At 41.9% G+C, this 25151-nt stretch overlaps 3 protein-coding genes across 3 annotated transcripts; 1 reads left to right on the top strand and 2 right to left on the bottom strand.

Annotated features, from left to right (window-relative positions):
• Positions 1-26: 26 nt before the first annotated feature.
• Positions 27-1847, bottom strand: LOC118752443 (programmed cell death protein 10-like). The gene is made up of 4 exons (XM_036487361.1): positions 1692-1847; positions 1368-1545; positions 1175-1307; positions 27-1109 (listed from the first exon to the last, which is right to left on the bottom strand). Exons 1-4 carry the CDS (start codon positions 1761-1763, stop codon positions 941-943), a joined length of 552 nt encoding a protein of 183 aa, XP_036343254.1. The 5' UTR covers positions 1764-1847; the 3' UTR covers positions 27-940.
• A 1850-nt stretch (positions 1848-3697) lies between these two features.
• Positions 3698-8186, top strand: LOC118752442 (cullin-5-like). The gene is made up of 7 exons (XM_036487360.1): positions 3698-3870; positions 3945-5219; positions 5282-5514; positions 5578-5698; positions 5772-6129; positions 6250-6428; positions 6497-8186. The coding sequence occupies exons 1-7, from the start codon at positions 3862-3864 to the stop codon at positions 6782-6784; spliced, it is 2463 nt and encodes an 820-aa protein (XP_036343253.1). The 5' UTR covers positions 3698-3861; the 3' UTR covers positions 6785-8186.
• An 8315-nt stretch (positions 8187-16501) lies between these two features.
• LOC118752441 (NAD-dependent protein deacetylase Sirt7-like) lies at positions 16502-21268 on the bottom strand. The gene is made up of 2 exons (XM_036487359.1): positions 20665-21268; positions 16502-20416 (listed from the first exon to the last, which is right to left on the bottom strand). Exons 1-2 carry the CDS (start codon positions 20986-20988, stop codon positions 17855-17857), a joined length of 2886 nt encoding a protein of 961 aa, XP_036343252.1. The 5' UTR covers positions 20989-21268; the 3' UTR covers positions 16502-17854.
• Positions 21269-25151: the final 3883 nt, after the last annotated feature.

The following is a 25151-nucleotide window of genomic DNA, read 5'->3' as shown; positions in this document are numbered from 1 at the left end:
TGAATATTTTGCTCAAGCAGCTAGTGGTGTCGAATCTTTTGGGGGGGGTGTTTTACTTGGTGCCGTTAGTTAAAATTAAAGGAACAATGAAGGAGCAAGTCTATCTCAATATTCTCCAAACAAATTTTCTGAACTTTGGAGACAAAAGCGCATACCCTGAGGAAGAAGTTGTTTGCCAATAGGACCGAGATCCAAAGAATTTAGAAAACATTCGACACCACTGGCTGTTTCAGTAAAATTTTCACGTAATGCCGTGGCCAACGCCATCGAAAAATTTTGCACTGTGGTCAAGAGGGGATTGTCATAGCACGGGTAAGCTCCGGGTAAATCGGAAGAGCTTTGGATGCGAGTAAAATTAGAATGGGTTAATATTCCAAGCGAAATTATAGAAAACTCAGTAGAGAGCATCCTCGGACGTATCGCAATTAAAAGCAATGAAGTCTCCACAATCCTGTTGGTATCAACCTTCAAAAATCTCAAAACAGGAAATTTCAAAACTTAGTGAATACAGTTGCCTCACGTTTTTGCTGTAAATCGCTTGTTTCTTGTTAAAGAATAGCTTTTCTGTATACTAGGTTTTATTTATTGGATAGTGAAGACCAATTTCTGAAAATTGCAAAGCAATCCGCTTATTATTAAAAAAATGATACTATAATAAAATGTTGTTTTTGGTTTTGTTGTTGTAGCAGCTACTACAACAACAACAAAATTTTATTACTTGCATGCACTCGGTTTTGGTCGCCAGTGTATGTACATATCTAATAAGGGCAGTCAATGTGCCTTGTGATGACATCATAATTTGCTCGATAAGCGCTCCTACATGCACTCATAAAATTTGATAAGAATTAAGTATTTAAATAATAATAGCTAATAACGTTTTATACAATAAACATTCCTGATGTGTTTCTATTTTACCGTCAATCAACTTGTACAATAATACTTACTGTCCTTCTTTAAAATACTCTTTTAACGTTGTGCTGAACTTTTTGGAGTATTTTACAAATTCCTTTTTGCGCTGCTCGACAGCTTGTTTGCCTGTGACACCGGGTATAAACGAGCCAATTTCATTAACGACATCTAGTAGCTTTTTTATTGCGCTGGCGATTTCTCTAAAATATCAGTAAAATAAACAAATTAGTGTTTTGAGAATATACTTATTTTAACTTATGCGCACTTAATGGTCTCCAAAAAGGCTTTGCGATCGGTAATCTCATCTGGAATTCGACTGAGTATAACTTTGAGCGCAACCGATTTGCGATTCAATTCTTGGAATGGTTCTTCAGTTCTTGTAAGACGATATTCATTTACTGCAAAAACGTAATCAATTAGTAAACAATCGAATCAATTCAAATGTTATTTTAACTTACGATCCGCATCCGCTATGTTGCCTTGTAAACGCAGCACTGCCTCATTGAGATTAACATTCAGTTCTGCGCGACGTATAATGGCCGCCACGAGGTCATAACACAAACCTGGATTATTTTGTTCACATTTCATTATGGCTGAACGCAGCGACTGTGCTGCGCCCACATCTCGGCGTTCCAACTGCAAGCAAGACAGGGCAAAAATTATATTATACAAATTAACTTATATTTATTAGATAGAATTAGCTGTGAAATACAAATTGGCTGCAGATCTAATTGCAGCATGAGACATTCCACTTGCATTTCCACTCCATCAAACTCACAAACCTTGGCGAATATTGGCCTCAGCAATACTGGAAAAATCAGTGAAGACGTTGGTGTATCTCCACCCATTGTCATTTTCAAAGAATTCCTACGCTGTTTTTTCTTTGTGAGACTTTTTATAATATTCCAATAATTTAATATTTAACACGGAAGAACAAAAATCCATAGAAAAATAAAATAGCGAAAACGAATTCCAATAAAGATAGCAGCACAGTATAGATAGGGTTCGAACGATACTATCGACATTGAGTAAGTATCGATACTGAGGGTATAAAAATGAGTACTTTAATGCTCGATACCTTAATTGGTGATTTTACTTTAGATTACTATCATTCAATTTTGTCCATCACATAAAATAAACTGAAATTTCGTGTAGTCTGTTACATAACATAAACCTAGTAAGTTAAAGTTTAATGGCCTTATTCATAAAAAATAAAGCAGGCTTAAAGAGCTTAAATAAAATGACACTTTCATACAATTTTCAGTTTATAAACCTTTTTTTATTTTTATGAATAAGGCCATAAAACTTTACTTTAAAGTTCACGAAAATACAGAATTTTTAGAAACTTTTAGGGTATGCAGTTTTGTAACCTATTAAACTTTCCGTGTACCCTACTACCGTTGACTTTTAATTAAAACTTGCACAATATTATACAAAATTGAATAGGCTAGGGAATAAGTTTCCAAAAATTCTTAATAAAAATTAAATTCGTGAAAGTAAATATGTGTGTATTTATGTATGTACATTTAACGTTTAAATTACTTCTAACGTGGAAGTAAGTTCTGCAATGAAATAAAAATCAAATATTTTAAATGTCTATTGTTTTAATTTCAGGAAATAACTAGATATACGATTGAAGAATAAAATAATTTTAGTTTCCCAAAAAACGTATTTTAATGAATCCGATACTGAGTAGCATCGATACTTTTTCCCTGATACTTTTAGAGTATCGATACCATGAGCTCGATGCAGGAATGAGTACTCAGTATCGATATTAAAGTCTGAAATTTCGAACCCTAAGTATAGATAGCAGACCCAAAGAGGGACACCTATATAATTCATAAGGCTGATTCACATACAACTTTCTTCGCTTTGCTTGATAGTTCTTTGCTTTGACATATAAGATCGATGTAGGCATATGCATGAGTATGCTCACAAAAAAAAACGTTTGAAGCAAAGCAAAGCAAAACGAAGCAAAATCTTGGGCAACTCTCAACCTTTGCCCGCTTTGGCAATCAGCTGTCTACATGTATCTTTCCTCGTGCGCTTGCATTTGCATTTAATGACAAAAATAGGCTAAATAGGAATTATTATTGCTATTATTAATGCATATACAGATAAAAAATATGGAGGAAAAGGAGAACGCAAAAGCTGTCAAAGCGTTTATTGTAGCACACCTTCTGCGTTTCACGCTTTGTTGTCAAAGTTTGAACTGTCAAACAAAGCGAGGAAAGTCTTATGGGAATGTCCCTATAAATACTTGGCAGATGACATTCTACATGTCAATAACAAACGAGATGTGTTTAGCGGACGTATGCGCTGAGCAGTTGACCTGTGATGCCGCATCACAATTTTTTTTTCTACTTAAATGCCCTCACAAAACCAAAGAACGTAAATGTATACATTTACGTTCTTTGACAAAACCAACAAAAAGTTGAAGACCATTCCAACCGTTTTGAACAAGGGCGATTTAAAAAGAAAAATTACCATATTTTGCAATTCTACTTTAAGGACAATTTTAAAAAATGTTTTGTTTATGTGTCACATGTAAAACTACATCCGTTCAGGCATACGGGACAAAGTTAAATCAGAAATTCGACAGATGTTAAGACACATTTTGTAGAAAGTGGAGACGTGGGGTAACATTCATCCTACTGGACAGCTGAGTATGTTGGACCAATTAGAAAGTCAGCTGTTGACAGCCTTCCTATTAACCAATAGATGTCGCGAAATCTACGAATTGTCAAATGCATTTGAATTTATCACCCTATATTCCGGTAGTGCATTCCAGTGGAAGTTTTGTGATCTATCCCTGTTCTGACATTCATTGTTTCTGATTAGCAGAGTTTCCTTCAATCTCCTCCTTTTGTACACGATTTTGTCAAAATTTGCAGAACAAAAGAGCATTAAATAGATGTAGGATAAAATAAAGTGCATATCAAGAGCAATACAATGTTAAAAGTAAGTACGTCGCAGTGTCTACAAATCTAATTAACTAATTCGCAATGTGCCATTATTCCTTTTCTTCTCAATAGGTTTCTACTGGACAAGGCAAAGGACTCCGCTCCTTTGAGGAAGTATGGCCGGAAAAACGACTTATAGTTTTAAAGCTATTGAACCAGGAAACTGTGTCACAATTAGAATGGCAGGAATTGTTTTACGGCGTACATTTAGTGTGCCTATGGGATGAGAAAGGTGCCGCAAAAATTTACGACTGCCTGCGCGCGGATATTGTGGAATTTGTAGTACACGCTCAACGTAAAGTGCAATCACAACGCGGCGAGCACGCGCTACTTACGACATACATTATAGAGTGGCGCAAATTCTTCACACAATCCAACTACCTTCCGTTGCCTTTTCGTCAATTAGAGCAATCGCTGCAGTTCAAAGTACCCACATCTTCTACGTCAACATCAGCATCTAGTTCCTCTGCAGCCAGCACAAGTGCTAATACTGCGTCAATTTCAGCGGCAGCCGGCCCATCAACATCTGCCGCTGCCGCTGCAGCGTCGTCATCTTCCACGTCCGGTGGCAACAATAGTAGTAAAAAGAATCCCACTGACGATTCTATTGTTCGCAAATTAATGCTAGACTCGTGGAATGAAAATATCTTCCGTGATATAAAAGATCGCCTACAGGAATCTGCCATGAAAATTGTACATGCCGAACGAAATGGTGATGCCTACGATGCTCAACTTGTTATTGGAGTACGAGAGAGCTACGTGAATTTGTGTTCGAACCCAGATGACAAATTACAAATCTATAGGGAAAACTTTGAGGCGGCTTACTTAAAAGCCACGACGGCATTCTATCGCCTCAAAACAACAGAACAACAGCAAGCAAATGGTGTATTAGCCTTTATGAGATATGCAGACGCCAAACTGCGTGAGGAAGAGGCACGTGCGAAACGCTATCTTGAACCGAGCAGTTATGGTGTGCTGGCACAGACTTGCGTCAAGGTGTTGGTCGGGGATCATATGAATACCATCATCGCCGAATGTGCAGCGCTCATAAAAGAATACGAAACAGAAAAGTTAAACCTTATGTTCCGTCTGTTGGATCGTGTGCAGGATGGGGTTGAACCAATGCTACGCGACTTGGAATGCCACATTGTTACAGCAGGTCTAGCTGATATGCTATCTGCATCTGATATAATTACACAAGACTCAGAAAAGTATGTAGAGCGGCTGCTCGAGTTGTTCAATAAGTTCAGTTCATTGGTTAAGTACGCCTTCAACGATGATCCGCGCTTTTTGACGGCACGTGACAAGGCTTTCAAGACTGTTGTCAATGATACTAGTGTATTTAAGGTGAATTTCATGTTTGAATTTACATGTTTTGGGTGTTATTGTTCGTTTTATATGGCTTACAGCTTGAGCTGCCCACGGGCCTAACAAACCGCGGCGTCAAGTCCATCGCTCCGGAGAGCAAGTGTCCTGAACTTTTAGCCAACTATTGTGACATGTTGCTACGTCGAACGCCGTTAAGTAAGAAGCTTACTAGCGAACAAATCGACGCACGATTGCGGGATGTGCTCTTGGTTTTGAAATATGTCAACAATAAGGATGTTTTCATGCGCTATCACAAAGTTCATTTAACTAGAAGGTTAGCGTTGTAATTATTATTAGATATACATATGTATGTGCACAAAGAAAATTTACTTTTCAGACTAATACTTAGCACGAGTGCTGATAGTGAAAAGGAAGAGGATATTGTTGAATGGTTACGCGAGGCTGGAATGCCAGCCGATTATGTGAATCGCTTAGGACGTATGTTCCAGGATATTAAAGTAAGCACTCGTCATAGGATCAAAAAGGGACTGAAAGAGTAGGTATTTAAATCTGTACCAATTTCTTTTCTAGCTCAGCGAAGATTTAAATACTCAATTCCGTAACTGTACGGGTCGTCATGATGCCATTAATATAAAGATACTTAATGCAGGGGCTTGGGCTCGTTGTTCCGAACGTGTTTCGGTGAGCTTACCGCTCGAATTGGAGGACTACATTCCAGATGTGGAGGAGTTTTATAAGAAAAACTTCTGCGGTCGCAAATTGCAATGGTATCATCACATGAGTAATGGTACAATAACTTTTGTAAATAACTTCGGTCGATACGACTTGGATGTGACCACATTTCAAATGGCTGTGCTCTTTGCTTGGAATCAACGGCCACATGATAAAATATCCTACGAGAACTTGCGTTTAGCGACAGAGTTGCCTGGTTAGTATGTATACATACACACTATTGGTTAATGTAGAAATATTTAGATTAAAAAAAAAATGGAAGTTTACGTTAGCTTCCATTCATTTTTTAAATCTCACTATCACTTTCCCCCAATAGATCCCGAGCTCAGACGCACGCTTTGGTCACTAGTGGCGTTTCCAAAGGTGAAAAAACAAATTTTACTAATGGAACCCCCAACAATGACAACGCCAAAAGACTTTTCAGAGAATACTTTATTTAGTATAAATCAGGATTTTGCTGTAGTTAAAAATGGCAAATCTCAGCGAAGAGGCAAAGTGCGTAGAAAAGGGAAAATTCCTATTATATCTTGCTTTAAGTTATGTACGATCGTTCTTCTTTACAGATGAATTTAATTGGCCGCTTGCAACTAAGTACCGAACGTTCTCAGCAGGAAGACAATCAATCGATTGTTCAGCTGCGTATTCTGCGCACCCAAGAGGCCATTATTAAAATCATGAAAATGCGCAAGCGTTTGAATAATGCAACTTTGCAAGCTGAATTAATTGATATACTTAAAAATATGTTCTTGCCATCGAAGAAAATGATTAAGGAGCAATTAGAATGGCTGATCGAGCACAAGTACATGCGCCGTGATGATGATGATATCAATACATTTATATATGTGGCTTAAAAGGAGCATAATTACGCATTAACAGCAAATGGGCAGCAAACAAAACAAAAAGGAAGAGTGAGATAAGTTGAAAACTTTCTTCAGCTCACTTCTTTTCTTTATGTATTTCAACAGTTTTTAGTTTAGTTTTTAAGATGAATGTAGCGCTTCGATTTGGACGTGCGTTATTTATATAAGCGCACCAGAGCGCCCTAAAAAATTACTACTTTAAGATAAATAGGCTTAGCGCTAATTCAATTATTAATATTTTTTAATTATTTTTTAATTGTATGTTAAAATTATTTAATTTACAGTTTGGAAACTGAATAGTTCGCATTCCCTCATAGATCTGTATTTTTACTTAAAACTCGATTGCTTTAATTTACGAGTTTCAACTGTTCCTTTTTCTATTTTATTTTTATTTTATACACGTTAGTTCATAAGTGTAGCATGTATTTGGTTGTTTTAATATTTCATAACTTTGTATATTTTATATTGTATTTAATTTATGGGGAGATAATCTGAACGCAAGAGAAATGCGATGGAATAGGCAATCGCCACTGCGTATTACCTACGATGAATTTGCCTTTCGTATTGCATTACAGAGTAGCCCTCTCATTCTATCATATTTTCCATTAATAATTATTTATATAAAATTACATTTTAACCATGCAATTACTCTTAGTGCTGTTTTCTCAAGTAGCTTTTAAATATTATCTTCCCTTCTAATACATTTTTTCAGAACAAAATGTGTGTTACAGGGCAGATAAATTTTAAAACCTACGGCCCTTAGTCTTTCTTATTTGAAATGTGAAACTGAATTGATGAAATGTTAAAATGGAAAATGTCTAGTTGCAATCCACACAAGCTACATGTCGATAGACATTTTCGGCGGAGGCATTTGCAACTTTTAACAGCAATAATTATTATGCTAAATCATATAAATACATGCACATTTTGTTATATATATAAGACTTCATCCATTCTAAGCAAACAACAAAAAATATTGTGTGAGAATTCTGAGCGCAATGTACTTTGAAATTATGAGATATGTGTATATCACTATAAAGTAAGTTTAATATAATAATTATGATATAAAAACGATTACCAGCATTACTCATACAGCTTATGCAAAAAAAAATACAAACTGCGTAAATATCTAAAAATAATGCAATTAAATAATATGTCTTATAAACTCAAAGTATTTAATTTAAATAGTACTAAACAGGGTGTCCTGGACCACCCGTCACACCTTCTAAAGTATGGGAAAATGTTTTTTTATTGCAACGCAAGAATATTAACCACCAAGGCGGGGATGCTCTATATTTTTCGACCGGAAGTGGGTTAAACTAACGCAAAGTAAGTTTTTTAAATGGAACATATCGTCACCTGCAATGAAAAAAGACGAAACAACATCATCGCTGAAATGCAAACTAATCTACTATATATTTGTGAAAGTATGTATGTACTTATGTGCCAGATTGCAGTCTAAACGGACGGAGAGAATCAAACAAAATTTTGACAGAGTATTGCCAATACACCTGGGCCTATACTAGGGTAAAAAAAATTGGGATCCGACAAGGGGGCGTGCCACCTCCCATTGGCGTGAAATTTTTAATCAGCCATAACTTCCAGACAATAAGTCACATGAACTTGAAACTTGGTATGCAGACATGTCAATGGTAGATGCTTATAGGCGGGTATATATAATCGAGTTTGTAAAAGGGAGCGTGGCACATCCCATAGGCATGGAATTTTTTATCAGCTATAACTTCGGAACCATAAGTCACTCGAACTTGAAATTTGGTATGCAGACATCCATGGTAGGTGCTTATACGAGCGTATATATAAACGAGTTTGCAAAAGGGGGCGTTGCTCATCCCATAGGCGTGGAATTTTTTATCAACTATATCTACGGAACCATAACCGGTTTTAAACTACGCAGCACCATGAAGCTACAGACAACACAGAACACTCTACCGTACATACATACACCACCGTACATACGCAGCGATGTAAATATCGTCGCCTGGGTAAAAGATTGTCGTAAGCGCCATTTTGACGATTTTTGGTTGTAGATGCAGTTATATATTTTGAAAAAAGGTCTTTCGATTGGTGTTATCAGTTTTTAGATATCTCCTTTAGTTTCCGAGACAATGACTACAACTTTTTCGATAATTTATTAAAAATTTAGTTAGTGATGCAGTCATATTAAATTAATCAATAACATAAACATTTTTGGTAGAAATTTTGATCACTTTTTGTCGTATTTCATATAAAAATTAAATAATTTAATAATTTTTTGAACTAGTAAAAATTTCTGAGCCTTTGGAGAAAATATATCTTCGCATTTTTGAGAAATTGCATTCCAAACTTCAAGCCGCCACCGCTGCTCAACAGTTGCTAAGAATCACCCGCCGCGTCGCCGCCGCTGGTCCCCGATGCTGAGATTACACCACCGTGTTGCCGCCGCTGGTCCCTGTTGCTCAACATTTGCTGAGAATCACCCGCCGTGCTGCTAGCGCCGTCACCGTTGGCCAGCCGTTGCTTCACCACTACTGAGAGCCGTCCGCCGTAGCACTCTCGTCGTCATCCGCTCCCACCTGACCGCACGACAATAACGAACGTCATCTCTCTCTATCTCTCTCTCTCCCTCTGTTTGGATAAGGTTGCTGGAACTGTAGTCACAGCGCCGTGTGTGTGTGTGTGTTCGAACTAAACACACGAAAATAGTGTGTTTTTTTTGGTGGGGGTTAGTGGGACCATTCTGGATCGGCTGAACTCACCTCAGCCTTCGACAAATCCCACCTCTGCAGGCGCATGTGCAAAAAATTTAATAAGCACCAACACTGCGGAAGCGGGCACGCCGAACAAACCACAACCAACTGATAACACACGCGCCAGCGAGAGTGACCCCAATACGTCCACTCCCTCATCTGGATCTACCTGCTAAAGAAGAAGTTAATAGAGGAGTGCAAGCGGCACCGAATCTTCGTAGAGGGATACACAGTCGCCGACCTGAGCAACGCGCTTTGCGCATATGTGAAAGCGAAGTGATACCGCAAATCAACAGAGGATCTATTGAGAGACTTGAAAGAGGAGATTAAAGCAAAAGAGGAGAGGCCAGTAATGCTGCAACCTAGCACCATTCCCACCGTCCGGATCAACAACTCTAGTTCACAGCCAGGGAAAATGAAGCATACAACAGCAAAGCGTAATGAGATCAGCGACGCCGGGCTAATGAATACCGTTCGCCGATGGGACGTACACTTTTCGGGAGGTGACGCGCTACACGACTTCCTGGAGAGGATCGAAGAGCTAGCCGAATGCTATCGCATCCCACTGGACAACCTCACCGCAACCCTGCCTGAAGTGTTACGCGGGAAGGCCCTCCAATAGTTCCGCGTGTGAAAGCCACAGATACATTCCTGGGCTGCATTCCGCTCAGAAGTAGAGCGGTTCTCCCTCCCAAGGCGACATATGAGCCATCCGGAATCGACGCCAACAAAGCCACGAGAAGGCCAAAGATTATATCTTGGCACTACCAACGCCTACGCGTGGAGTATCGCCTCTTCGTCAAGCGAGGGGAGCTTGAAACGGTCGAGGAGCTGATGGATCTCACCGCCGAATTTGAGCTTCTAAAAGACGAGAAGGGGAGAAATGGCAGACATTGTCCGATTGCGGCCGAGATTGTCCGTGCAACACTACCACCGTTAAGCTGCCCGATTGCCGTCGCCCCTGTGGACACTAACACCCAACAAGGAGGAAAAGTTGATGGTCGCTACTATATCGATGTGAGCGTGCGAGCACTATTGGACACCGGCGCAACGCTCACCTACATCGTCGAGACCATACGTCAACACCTAGAAAATAGGAAAATCCGGCAACGATTCGTCGATTCCTCGGCCTCGAATCACGGTACCGTCGCTTCGTCGCCGACTTCTCCACGCAAAAGCTGAGGACTGTACAACAACAGCTCAGACGCAACCCGGACTGCCAAATCATTGACAATAAACTGTTACGCCCCATCGTGCCGCGCAAAAGGCTCTCCCGCGCGCCTCACTGGAAGCTCTGCATCCCCACTAGTCGCAGACCAGTCATCCTGCAAGGAGTGCATAACGCCGCAGCAGCCGGCCATCTAGGCGACAAGAAAACTCAAACGATCACAGCAGAACTACTACTGGCCCGGGATGTACCGCGACGAGCTCAAGCACGTACGAAGGGCCTGTCCTGCACCGAGTACAAGGTGGAATTAAAACAGCCAGCAGGATTGATGGCCACCATACAGTGTTCGCGGCCATGGGAAATCGTCACGGCCGACTTCGTCGAACCGCTTCCACGCTCCAAACAAGGGAACACTTGCCTCCTCGCCCTGGTCTATAAATTCTCTAAATGGGTTGAGTTAATCCCCGTGCGCCAAGCCATCGCCGCAAACGTAATTAAAGCGCTCCAGGAGAGAATCATTTACCGGTTCGGCTGCCCAGCAATCTTTCTCAGCGACAACGGGAAGGAATTCGTAGGAAAAGCGCTAGCAGCATTCCTCAGCGTACACCGCACCGAGCATAAATTCACCGCAGCTTACGCCCCTCACGAAAACCCGACCGACCGAACCAATCGGGTAGTTAAAACTGTGATAGAACAGCGCTTGAGAACAGATCATCGCACCTGGGATCAGGAGCTCCCCCAGAACGCCTTCGCCATAAATACGGCTCAACTCAAATCAACACAAGCCTCCGCCGCGGAGATCAACTTCCGGCGCAATCCAGTGGCGGCTTGGCAGATACGCTCCGAAGGGGCATTACCTGAAGAACACCCCACAGCACATTCAGCCATCACCGAGTTATGGGCAGAGATCAAGGGGCACCTCACCGCTGCGGCCAAACAGCAGAAACAGTATTAGCACCTACGCAGGCGGCCGTGAAAACCTAGAGTAGGAGAGAAGGTCATGAAGCGAGATCACCCTCTCTGCTGCCGGCAACTACGCACAGAAGCTCGCGCCGAAATTCTCAGGCCCATATACAATCACCAAGTACACCTCGACCAACACGGTGAAACTCGTAAACCCCGAGCGGCCCGACGCGCACCTGCAGGACCTGAAGCCATTCGCAGCTAGGCATGGGTAACACTGCGCTGTGCGGCGCAATTGCGTTAACACCGTGGCCGGAGTTGCCGCGCCAACACCAGTATATGGAAAGCGCCAGCGCCATTACACCAAGCAACACATGAGGCACCAACACAATTCGCCTTTGAAAATTTACATGTTCTTTGTTTTTGCTTTTGAGCGTTGAGAACGCAAATTTAAAGCTTTTACTCAAGAATGATGAGAATATCGTGCCATTTACTACATTCCTATCAATTAAATTTGGTTGGCGGTACAAGCGTTGCTCAGCGCCGAAAATTATAGAAATAATAGACATGACACCACTGTATGGCGTACTACACTGTATGACGATGGGTACTGTAGTGACACTCAGATGGCACCGTGTTCAATTCAGTACACTGCACTATTGCGCTGAGTTAGTGCGCTGACACCACAGGTGGCGCTGGCGTTATTGAGCTAGCTCTCAGTGCCACCTGGCTATCGCTTAAAATCAGGATCCTCTCGCTTCGATACTTTCTTCGAAAGTTAATCTGAGCACACAGACTTCCGTTTGAAATATTCTGGGGCACCGAAAGCTTTTTTCCAGCGCCATAAACATCTGCTTCTATCCCCTCAGAAGTTTTAGGGTCATCTATTACCACCCTAATGTGCTCACCTGGACGTATTTTTCCATGATAGAGGTACTCCACCCAGCCTTTCTGTGTGCTTAAACCTTATAGTTTTTATAAAACCACTACTTTATGCCTGCCATTACTGGGGAGCAGAATAAGAGGATGCAGCGAGCCTAGGCTGTTCCTGTTCCTAGAAGACAAACCCTTACCTTTTCCAAAGCCCTCTATCGCAAAATTAAGGAGAGTCCGGTTTGCTGCCTGTTCGACAGTGGCCCAAGTTCCAGCATTACCTCCAGCGTCCCCCTACTCCCCTAATGCAAACATACGCCAGGCGTTGGTCAGGGACTGCCTCACCTTTGCTAGAGTAGTCCTGGAAGCCCAAGACACTGCCCCGTTGGTTGCTGTTGGTTTTACTATCACCAGCGCTCTCGTAGCCCTGACCGCCTCGACATGAGTCCTCCACAGGAGTTTCGAATCCAGGATAAGTCCCAGGTACTTCACTTCTAAGGCGGCGCCGACCGTGGCTCCCTCCAAGATCAAATTTCTCATCCCCTCGATGGTTCTGCGTGTGGAGAAGGAAAACAGACCATCAAAGGTGACCCCTAAATGATGATTGATGCCTGACCTCTTTCGTCTAGGTGGTGAAGAAGGTTTCCGTTGATTTCGTCGGTATGAGAGTTAGGCTCATTTCAGTGAAGAAGCGAGAAGTATCGGAGAGGTAGCCTTCGTTACCCTTGAACAGAGGTCATCATCGGATGCTAATATCGAAGAGTTGTTAGCGTATGAGGGAAATTCCCGTTCCCACGACAGTCGAGTCTACGTAACCGGAACGACCTAGATTATTATTGAGGAATTTTTATGCTGTTACAACATCAGGAATATTATTTCCGGTAGCAGAGGAAGTTTCGAGATATAGAAGTTAAATAGAAGGGGGAAAGGACGTCACAATGTAGAACTCCTTGCTTAATTATTCTAGGTTTTAAAGTTTAATTCTTAAAAGGTCACTGACGACTGCCGACTACTTATATAATTCACCGACCGCCGTTGGAGTCCCTGTGTGAGAGAGGAAGCCTCAATGTCTTATAGTAGCGTGGTCCAGCGCTACTACATCTGTTCTCTCACAGGGACGGTTACGGTTAAGGCCACGATTTATTTGAGAGTTTATGGCGTTAACTGATGTTGTGGTGCTGCTTTGCACTTCAAGTATGCTTCATTGGGGTCAGGTGGTATGTGAAAAGCGGTGTACCAAGGCCTCAAGTGTCTTCGCGACCGGGGAAAGGAGCGTTATCGGTTGATAGACTCCTTTCTTGGCTGGCTTCACCGTTTACAGCAGTGGGTCCACTCTCTCCGATTTCCACACATCGGTAATGATGAGAGTGAGAGCAACAGAGGCCACAAAGTTTGTGGCAAGGGTTGCACTCAACCGAAGTGGAGCTCGGATGAATTCGTATTTGGCTGGAGCAGCAGAAGTTAATTTCTGGTCCGTAATTGGGCTCAATGCCCGCCCGACGAAGCATGCGGAAAAATCCGGCTGCAAGGCATTGCTCCTTGGACGAAAACCGATTGATGGCGTTCGCCGATCTAAACGGAGTTAGATCGCCAAAAATAGCCATTGGTCGGGAAACCCCCCCGAGTCATTCCCTCCCACGGTAACTGAAGCAGGATGAAGTTTGGGGAGGGGTCGCAAAAAGATGCAAGTGGTGTTTGTTGTGTTGTTGTAGCTACAACCCCTCCCATATCGGCTAGTCTCTCAGTCCTTGTCGTCAAGCTCAACTAACGGGAGACCAGTGAAGCGTGCAGCTTCTTTGGGGTCTGTCCATAGGGACAAAGACGTCAGCTGAGTGGGGTTTTGTGGGCATGCGGAGATGTTTCGAGTCGTGGGGTTGTTGTTGTTGTAGCGGCTATAGCAACCCTGCCCAGATCGGTTAATATCTCAGTCGCATCAAGCTCAACTAACGGAAGACCCAAGAAGCGTGCAGCTCTATTTGGTCTGTCCAAAGGGACATTTGGCACATCTGCTTAGGTATGCGTTCAACCTGCTGCAGTAGCCAGAGCGAAGTTGGACTGTTGTGTTCCGAGTCCCACAGTTCTGGAGTCTACGTAACTTGAGACTGACTCCCTGTGAATGCCGCTCTGGGCCTGTCGATATGCTGGCGGGTCCAGAGGTCTGAACTTCGTCCGTCAGTTCGAAAAGATGCCTTCTAGCATGCCATGGCGAGGGCTCCTCTGCAAGCAGGTGTCTGTTTGGGTGTCCACGTCTCTAGCTCCCTACTAAGAATTGCTTGCAGAGCAAAACATGAGGCACACTTGTTGTTGCCAGTTTGTGAAGCCATCTGGTCACTCGGCGCTAGACTTTGTCCACCGGAGGAACCAGTATAAATTGTCGGCTAAAATAGCTCGCGGGTCCGACGAAGCACGGTCGCCGAAAGATGTTTCCACACTGTCGTCGCGCTTTGTCGGATTGGACAGTGACCTCACGATTGACCAAAGCTTACTGACACCAGAGGTGAAGTTGCAAGTCTTCAGATGCTGTTCCCACTTTTTCCGCTTTTGTATGTTCACAAGCTGCCGAATCTAAGTGTTGAGATTCCTGATACGAGGATTTCTGGGATCGGCCTGACAAAGGTTGTCACGCTCAACGGCTAAAACAGCCGCTTTAGCATGAAATTTGTACGGGTGTCCGTTATACAACCTGCTGGTACGAAGCGAGCTGCAGCAGCAGTGACAACCCTGCGGAGCTTGCGTTCACCTAGGTGATCGTCGGTTGATGTGGGGAGCGCAGCGAAGGTGCTTTCAGTAAATTCCGCGAAGGTTTTCAAATACGCTTTAGTAAAGTTGATATATGTCCGGTGTCCCACGGAAGCAAAGTCAGTAGGTTTGTCGATCGATATGACTATGGGCAGATGGCCTGATGCCAAGATCAGCATAGGTCGCCATGATATCTGCTTATCAGACAAGCGCTGACTATTGTTATGTCTGGCGAGCTGCAGCAGCTTGTGCATCGTCGAATCGTCCATCTGCTCAGTGTTTTCCCCTACGATCATTTGATAGGCTTGAATGCCGAAGATTTTGGTGCGCATTAAAGTCGCCAACTACCATACGGCTTTCCCCTCTGAGGAGCGCACCAGTTTCAGGGTGATATCCTGCCGGGCAGCTGGTGACAGGGGGTTTATAAACGTTAATTATTTCGAGCTCGACATCGCCTGATCAAATAGCAATGCCCTGACATTCTAGGATGGTATCCCTGCGGTTGATGTCTGCATAGGCTGTGTGCGCTGCTGTGGGAGGTGCCGCCCAGTGGTGGCAGTTGGTAGCTCGCAATTGGGGCTTGCGACCCTGCAGCGCAACACGGGCCCTCAAAGTTCCTTGCGTGGTGCGCAGATCTGAACATGCCCTGAAGTGACACCAACCAAGTCAGGTGTTGCACGTGACTGATGTCACATTACGGAATATTCTGGTCTGACACACCGTGCAGATTGTTGGAGGAACCAGGAGTTGTAGGCGGCGGCGTATGGGTAGTGATGCGGTCGTGTCTGTTGTATGGTCTGTCGTGGTTTGGTCTATTGTGTTGTATTGTGGTGCTGTGGTACTTGTGTTGAGCTACTCAGGCGGACTGGGGTTTACCGTGGAGGCTGTTGTGTTTCAGCAGCAGGAGGCTACAAATGATGTGGTCCTCTGTCGATATGTCCATAGTCCTGAGCAGACTCCCAGGTGACTCTACCCGTTGCAAGCATTGCACTTGACTGAGGTGGAGTTGTGGTAGTCTTCTCTGGCATACACAGCAGGTGTAAGTTTCAGGCCCAGGGTTTGACTCGATGCCAGCCCTGAGCAGAAGAGTACGTAGGGGATATAGCCCTAAGAACGAACAACGTGTGAGATATTTCACCGACCTAAACGGGGTTAGATCGCCGAAACAACAGCCCTTAATCAGGTAAATCCGAATCATTCCGGTACGTAGAACCGTGTCGTGGGAATGAATATGATTTGTGGGATCACTCCACATGCCGGACACTCATTGGGCACATCTGGATCTAGTCTGCTGAGGTATGAGTTCAACCTACTGCAATAGCCAGAGCGAAACTGGGCTATTGTGCTCCCGAGGTAGACGAAGCTCCGTCTCGTCCACGTCAGATTGTTGTGTGCCCAGAACGGCATTCACAGGTCTGGAGTACGTAACTTGAGAGCGACTCCTTGTAAATGCTGCTCAGGGCCTGTCGATATGCTGTCGGGTCCAGGGGTTGCTTTATGAACCTCTGGACTTCGTGCGTCAGTTCGTATAGATGCCTTCTGGCATGCCTTGGCGAGGGATCCTCGGGTGTCTACGTCTGTGGCTCCCTACTAGGAATTGCTTGCAGAGCATTGTGTTGTGCTCCTTTATGGGGAGCATTTTCTCCTCGTGTTCTTCTGGCGACATCAGAAGACATCCGGTCGCCGTCTGGAGTGCTGTATTTTCAGTCGTCTGGAGCTTCATCCACTGCGTCCTACTGGTCCCCGCCGACCACGTATCGTCATTTAAAGTCCAAAACCGCGTATCGTGGCTCTGCAAAACTCCGTAACTGAATTTTTTGCCAAAAAAGATATTTGCTCACTAGAAGCTCCTGTCATCAAATCCTTATCCACTCAAACTAAAATATCGATACTTAGACATAGAAGAAGAGATAATTGGAGAAAAAAAAATAAGACTAGTTTTCTTCTCTCCCATAAAATTTGAGCACCCTGACATACCGACGTTTTGAAACGACGATATGTTCTTATATGACTAGAAATAGCCTTATGTATGTATGTACATATTTGGGAATGTTCATACCAGGATTTAGTTTGTTTAATTTTTTTTTATTGATTTCTTACCAGTTTTTAATAATGACATTTTCAATTTTAAGCTACATACACATGTATATCTCATTGTTGTGAAAGACTTGTCAATATTAATTCTACTTACATAATAAAACTCAATTTAATCTTGTAAGTTTGTAATGCAAATACTTTTTATCTTAAATGCGGACATTTTTATATAATAAGTGTTATTAATCTCGTTTTATAAAAAAATTTCAGTACATTACAACGTACATTTTAGCATTTTAGTTACTTAATATGTTCGTACAATTTTAATCAACGAAAATTTACGGTCTTAACATCCCAAACTATTTTAATAAAAGAGTACCTACAACACTGCAAGCAATGTAGACAATATCAGAAACAAAAAAAATAAATGCATCAAAAGCTTTTAAACTAAAATAGAAAAACTTGTACAGGTAAAAAGTTTTAAATACTCAAAAAATTTTTAGTGACCAAGGACAGTCACAGCTGCCAGTGTGACAGTCACTTATCCTCTCCTCTCTCCAAAAACATAATGAAGTAAAAAAGTTACAGTACACGGTATTATTTACGTCGCCTTGCCTTGCGATAGCCCTTGCCGTACCAGCCCGCTTGCGTGCGCGCCAATTTTCTCGGGAAAGTGTTGTTTAACTGCAGCTGTCGCTTTGCCGCCTCTGCCGCGGCTATATGTGCCAATGAGATGTTCTCATCGTAATCATCATCATCCTCATCTGAATACGAGCAACACTCACACACCACAAAACGTCCGTTGCGTGCGCGTTTCTTATGCTTGCGTTCGTTAAGGTGCCACTTCCGGTAGAACTGACACTCAAATTCCGCATAGTTATTAAAGCAGAATTCACACTCGGCCGCCGCCCGATTCAAAGCAAATATCGGTACTACTTGATAGTTCCAAATATTCAGGTCGGCTGGCGGCGGATACACTATACTATGCAGACCAGAGTATGCATACTTGACATCGTACCAACAGGGCAACTTGCGCAGTAGCCAATACTGTTGTGTGATATTTTTGATGCCACTACTATTAACTGTGCTCTTCCTTGCCAGTTTCAGTATGTCCATTTGGGCAACTACATTTTCACAACTTGCCTCTTCTTCATCAGAGTTGAGCGCAATCTCTGTGGCCTGCAACGTTTTGAATAGATCGGAAGTGGGTGTATCATTTGATTTAATCTCGTCATTAATTGGTTTGTTAGTCACTGCTGCAGTCTGCCTGATAGGCACCAATGCCGGCATTTCAAGGGGGATTTCTGATTTAACCTCGATTGCAGTTTCTATTTTTACTTGTATGCTTTCCGTTTTAGGAGAGTTCAAATTCTCCAACTCCTTTTTGCTGTTGGTTAAGCTTGGAGTGGTGTTTCGGCTGGCTTCCGTTGCATCATCTTCTATTTTCGGCACAGACTCCGTGAAAAGCGTCACTGCTTTTGGCTGTATTGGCATGGAACCACCAGCGGTTGACTCCGATTTAATATTAGGTTCTATTTTCATTTCTACATCTTTAGAATTAGTTATTATATCAGAGAGTACACTATTAGTTTCGGGGTTGAGCTCTACTTTAATAGAAGCAGTCGATGTATCTACAGTCTGGTCATCTGATTTCGATTCACTTATATTTGTATTGATTTCCTCTTGTTTAATGCTCTCTATTTTCGGCTGCCCTTCTTGAGATATGTTTTTTAAAATATTTTCGCCTGTTTCCATTAGATCAGGTTGTGTGGCAGCATTCGTTTTCGGCTCACGGTCCTCTTCTTTTATACTTAGGAGTATGTCATATGCGGTTGTTTTGTTCTCTGGCAGGTTGGCGTTACTGATATCTTCCACAGTCTTCCTTGCCACTTCAGAAATCTTTTCATTTTTTTCACTCTTAGAATCATCCTCACAACTCTGTGCACGACTGTCCAAACGCGGCATCTTATATTTCAGTTCAAGATTGGTTTTGATACGCGTACTGTTTTTCAATGGTGTACGTATTCGAGGACCTTTACCTATTGGCAAATCGGTGCCGCTATCCCCTGACATAATCGAATCAAGCGTTTCCTCGGTTGCGCTGGTGCATGTGTCATGCTCATCCTCGGCAGTCTCAGTATCTTTATCTGCATCTTCGCCGGCTCGCTTTAGCAGCGGTTGTGTTAGTGTGTGCAACTCCTCGGGCATAAGCAGCGACGCGTGCGCAAATATAGGGTCCTTCTCCTTTGTATATATCGGCACGCTTATGTTTAGAGCACGCATCAACATTTCCATAACGCGATCACATTTTCCATTTATTTTTATTGAGGCAATACTATCTTTAGGTGTCCATTGCAAGTTAACAATACAAATTTTTGCTCGTTGTTTCGCTGGACGATCCATTTGCCACAACCATGTGTACTTTTTCAAAACCTTCAAACTGGATCCCAAGCACAATATAACATCGCCTTTCTCCGCATGGTGACAAGCGCCAGCCCAATTCAACGGCCATTTGAGATTGCCACGCTCACCAAAATGTACAATAGTATCGTAGAGCGGTTCGGAGCAACGATGGCAAAGACGATTCGTTTTGTGGCTGTGACGCGCCGTCATTTCGGTGGTGTCAAATAGCCGCCAATACACCGCTGGTCCTGGTTTACAATGCTTGCACACCTCCATGTACATGTTACCATGTATTTCGGAAAGTGAAGCACGCGGTAATCCAGAACGCAAATGCAATCCATCGCAGTTTTGTGAAACAACATAACGTAAAAGTCGTCGTCGATGTAATTCGTAGAGAGCCATATGTGTGTACGTGGGATTTGCTGCTGACAAATCATGTTCGCCAATGTCTTCGCCTTTTTGCAGTAACGTCCAAATACCTTTGCTGCCGCGATAATCAGGTATTAAAGCCGATGTGCTGATGCCTGCGCCCGTATAGCAAATCAGGTGCTTCGATTGTGAAATTATCGCAGCCAACTCTTCTACCTTTGCCTCGATGACATGCGGTTCATCTTCCTTTTCAATAATGCGGTCTTTGTAAATTTCAACTCGTTCTTTTCGTTTTTTTATTTGTTTAACAATATCAGGATATTTTTCGCACAATTGTCGTTCCTCAGCAGTCAACAACGATTCACATTTCTTGAAGATGTTTGATATCTAAAAACAGTAAGAATTTAATATTGATAACAAATATGAAAAAAAACTGGAATATGTTTAAGCAAGTAGGCATTCATTCACATCACCCCCGCAGTCACATGTACCCTTGCATGCACCATGGTCTAAGGGGTGTTTCTCTCTACTCGGTGTCATTAAACTCACACCACCATCGAGTGGTCCCACCCTCCAATTTATGCATACATTAACCATACAAAGAAGATATGTGTGAATGATATTTCATCAATTACCTTTCGCATTGCATCTTTGCGTCGGCGTTTTTCATTATCACTCTTGGCAGGATTCATTTTGGCCCGTGTTATGTAGGCGCCCGTTTGACTTCCCTTCTTATTTCCATGATCCGCTTTTGTACGGTTATTATCGATGTCGAGGGATACAAACTGATTTTGCAGAGCATTGTGCGCGTCCAGTTTCAGCTCCAACTTCATATTCGCCATGTCTATATCTCCTTCGCCACCTCCAAATAACTCAATCTCACGCAGCGGATTCGTCACGTTCGCAAGAACTCGTTCAGCAACAATATTTTTTATAACTCCAGTGTATGTGGTACACATCGAAAAACTCACGCACAAAACAAAACAATTAAAATGTACGATGGTCAGCGCATAGCCGCCATCGTTTGGAAATTATGTAAAAATCAATTGCCTCTATATGCAATGGGCTGAATCGAGAACAAATTGTCCGTTCGATTTTTGCTCATGTAACAATACAACTTATATCCTTTCACACTCATTTACACATTTTGTTAATAATACTTTGTATTCTTGTAGAAAATGTAAACAAACAAACAAACAAGCGCGTACTACGTGAAGACGCTGCTTCTTCCTCTGCTGTCGCTGACGTTGTCTCGTTGATTTTGTCTTCGTAGGCAGTGATGGAAAAGTAGGCGCAATAGGGCCCTTTTTGGCATTTCATTCACAGAGGCATAATTCATTCAGTGTTGTCACAATCATGAGCAGCGTTGCCGTTTTGGTCCAATTGGACCAAAATTGGTAGCTTCATTCTGCGTTGGTAGCTTGGTTGGTTTGATGCAGCTTTTGGTAGGCAAAAATGTTTTCAAAATACAACCAAATAGAACATTTACATTTGTTCGCTTAATTTAAGTTTACACGTTCAAAACACTGCTTACACGTATAAGATTTCTCTATATTTTTATATATTTTATTAAGCAGACAATTTTCTGCCATCAAAAACTCACTTGCCAAAGCTATGACCGATTAGCTGTTGAAATTAACAAGAAATTACCTATCGTTTTGAAAGAAAAATTGGTGATAGGCAATTTGCAAAGTGTGAGTGTATTCGTAAAAAGGGTGAGTGCATGCAAATTGAATCAAATTTGGAAATTTTTTTATTGAAATGCATAAAATGTCTGCTTTTGTTTTTTCACACAAAAAAAAAAGATTTTTTGATATGAATTGAATCAATCTTAAAGATATTAACATATTTTACAGAAGTTTTTTATACAATACCTTAATTATTTTATTTAAAGGCCCGAATTTATTTTGTTTAATCTTAAAGATTGGTGTGAATAATTGACCAATACTGTAAACAATATAATGTGTAGGTCTAATTTTCACTGCTAATTTGTGTAGCTAAAACCCCCGCAAACTCGCGAAATCTCGTTTTAATGATGAAAAATTTTGGTAGTTTGGAAACTGATTTGGTAGTCGTTTTGGTACCTAAAAATGGTTTCAAGTGGTAACACTGATCATGAGTTGCAATCCCATACGAGTTCGGACTCGTCAGAAATAGTCAGAATCAGTCAGATTTTACTGGAAATCGATCCCGTACTCGGTTCTCTGACTAATGAGAGGACAAAAAAGAGCGTAAATAAGGTTCTCTCCATGATACAATAATTTTTAGAAAGTAATTTCACTTCTTCTCCTTATCCGCCATGTTAGCTATCTGACAGAAAACGTATTTTTTGTTGTACCAACTTTTTCAAAAACAAAATTCCGGCTTTTAACGTTGGAAAAATAAAACGAAGGAAAGCCAAACATATACGAAATTATGAAAAGTTCACTGATGCTTCCGTGGACATTGCAACACACGCAATAGATGTAAAGGCCCGTTTACATACAACCTTGGCGTTGCGTTGGCGTTGGAGTCGCTTCGCCAGCTGACTATGAATATATGCATTTACATGTCTCCACATAACCAAAGTTAAGGCTCAGTTATGCACACTTTGCAATGCACTGCATAGCATGTCATTTTACGTAAAAATCAAAAATCAATAGACTCTTAGATATGTAATGGTGTGCGTTTGGTAGCCGCTTAAAGGCCCCGCCAGATAGAAATTCTTTTCTGCGTCACAGGGATGCTTTTGACTGACAAGACGCACATAACATTGCGAGGCGCCACAATGAAAACGTTGTCGCAAACAAAACGGCTCATTTTGATTGGCCAAAAGTCAGTTGGTCTGAATTCGTTCCATACATTGTTGTTTTACCACATTGACGCGCGTTGAGAGTTGGGCGATTTTTATCAGTTGCGGCAATGCATGCGTTGCCAATGTGGCATCTTCTATTTAAAATCCCAGAGTTAACTTCGATGTCAGTCAAAAGTATCCCTGTGACGCAGAAAAGAATTTTTGTCTGGCGAGGCCTTAAGGCCCGTCCACATAGAACTTTGGCGTTGCGTTGACGTTGGCGTCGCTTCAACAGCTGACTATGAATACATGAATTCAAATGCAGTCGTCCACATAGCTAAACTTCGATAACGCTCACGCCAACACAAAGCAAAGAGATGGCCAACTCTCAACTTTTCGCGTGCGTTGCTCATCAGCTGTTGCAAATAAAATTATGTGAAATATTTTTCCTTTTTAATCAAGTGCAAGCAAGAAATATCGTTTTTAATGCAATTATTGATATGAAATATTAATTTGTCGGTCGTTAGTATGTTAATTTAGTGGCCCAAGCATTCGCTGCCAATTGTTCATTGTAGCAAGCATATTTTTAACGTGCGTTTTGTCAAACCAACGCCAACGCCAAAGCCAACGCGAAAGTTGTGGACCGGCCTTAACACGCAAAGCTCATTTAACAGATTCCCTATGTGGCAACTTCCATGCAATGCCAAGTATGCATAACTGAGCCTTTAGGCAACGCCAACGCCAACACAACGCAGAAACATGGCCAACTCGCAACTTTTCCCGCGCGTCGTTCATCAGCTGTTCCAAATAATCAGTGATTTAATTTTCCTTTTTAATCAAATGATATAAAATGTTAATTTATCTGCCGCTAGCATATTAATTTAGTGGCCTAAGTATTCTCTGCTAAGCGTTCATTGTAGCAAGCACGAGCGTTAAGCTGCCTTTACATCGCATGCAAAAGTTGACTTGCTGTCTATTTTGAAGCAAACCATTTTTGAATCACTATTTACACGAACGATTTTTCCAGAGCAATGTTGAATCGCCTGAAAAATCGCCTCATGTAAAGGCAGTTGTCAAAGCGACGCCAACGCCAACGCAAAGCCAAAGTTGTATGTGGACTGGCCGCAATAGCCCATTTATGCATACTTAGCTTTGCATGAGATTTGTCTCATAAGAATCTGTTAAACGGGCTTTGCGTGTAAGCGCTTACCCAACGCATAGCACTTAACATGTAGAATTCTGTTGGGTTTTGATTTTTACGTAAAAATGGTATAGCAGTAACTGGGCTATAAGGATTCAGCTATGTATGTGTAAAGCCCAAAATACAATAACGCAGTGGCAGTGGCAGTGGCATTTTTTCGAAATCAGCATTTTTTAGAAAGTGAGGTGTCCAATGAAGTGACTCACAATACAGCAGTGGCAGCTAGCAGTACAGCTCAGTTTAGCCCAAATCCTAAATTCACTGTCACTGCCTTCATCGCAGCAAACTTCAGCCCAAAATACAATAGCGCAGTGGCAGTGACAGTTTTTAAAATCAGCTGTTACTGCTAATATTGGCAGTCACTGCCGTAGTAAACACAATACGGCGTTGTCAGTATTCCGTCCACCATTTGCAAGGATTTTTTTCTTCGGATGTTCGCCTGGATACTCCAGTCCACGAGAATTGTATCAAAACTTCAGACTGGAACGCACAATCAATTACTTTTTAGGCAATCTTTGAACGATCTTCTACCCCAGTACGGCCTCCAATTTTCGATAAAAATGCAATCTACAGACGATTGGTTAAAGTGTAATTCACTCGGCACTAGCAAATAGAGAACATGTTTGGCTTACCAGCTGAGTTCGAAACTCTGCATCTTTTCTAATTTTATCATCTAATTTAAATATTTCTTCACCCGATGATAATGGGAATTTAAAATGTTCAAGCAAATCTGGTTTGGCGTTGAGTACTGGTACTTCTTTACGAGAATGATCCTGATTAGAAAGTAATCGGAAAATTTTGTCCAAGCTCAGGTTAATTTTTGAAAGATCATCCTTAATCTATTGTTTTATCTCTGTTTTGAATGTAGTTAACTCATTCTTCGGCTTACAAACCTCATTTTTAAGATTACTTATTTTATTTATAACCTTATTTTTGCCGAGGTTTGGTGCTGCAATCTCTAGAAACAAGATACACGTTACAATATGATTTCAACATACCAAATATTTTATTAACCTTCATCTAAAATATTAATGCCAAAGGTCCCATTACCGTCCGGCTCTAAAGCTATTGGGCTATATACCACTTCCTGAATTTGTGAATTACTAGGATAAATAGGTAAGCTATGTTCAGTAATCATATTAACAAAC

This window comes from Rhagoletis pomonella, unplaced genomic scaffold (genome assembly GCF_013731165.1).
Source record: "Rhagoletis pomonella isolate Grant_MI unplaced genomic scaffold, Rhpom_1.0 Rhpom_scaffold_01508, whole genome shotgun sequence".
In the NCBI taxonomy this organism is placed as follows: domain Eukaryota; kingdom Metazoa; phylum Arthropoda; class Insecta; order Diptera; family Tephritidae; genus Rhagoletis; species Rhagoletis pomonella.
This window is presented reverse-complemented; position numbering and strand designations above follow the sequence as displayed.

Bases quoted from the DNA above. Each gene is read 5' to 3' on its own strand.
- LOC118752442 (XM_036487360.1), top strand. The intron at 5,220-5,281 runs GTGAATTTCATG...TATGGCTTACAG, and splicing joins ATGATACTAGTGTATTTAAG to CTTGAGCTGCCCACGGGCCT. The intron at 5,699-5,771 runs GTAAGCACTCGT...TTTCTTTTCTAG, and splicing joins GTATGTTCCAGGATATTAAA to CTCAGCGAAGATTTAAATAC.
- LOC118752441 (XM_036487359.1), bottom strand. From the start codon at position 20,988: ATGTGTACCACATACACTGGAGTTATAAAAAATATTGTTGCTGAACGA. The intron at 20,417-20,664 runs GTAATTGATGAA...TACTGTTTTTAG, and splicing joins GCAAAGATGCAATGCGAAAG to ATATCAAACATCTTCAAGAA.
- LOC118752443 (XM_036487361.1), bottom strand. From the start codon at position 1,763: ATGACAATGGGTGGAGATACACCAACGTCTTCACTGATTTTTCCAGTA. The intron at 1,546-1,691 runs GTTTGTGAGTTT...TCTTGCTTGCAG, and splicing joins TGAGGCCAATATTCGCCAAG to TTGGAACGCCGAGATGTGGG. The intron at 1,308-1,367 runs GTAAGTTAAAAT...ACGTTTTTGCAG, and splicing joins CAACATAGCGGATGCGGATC to TAAATGAATATCGTCTTACA.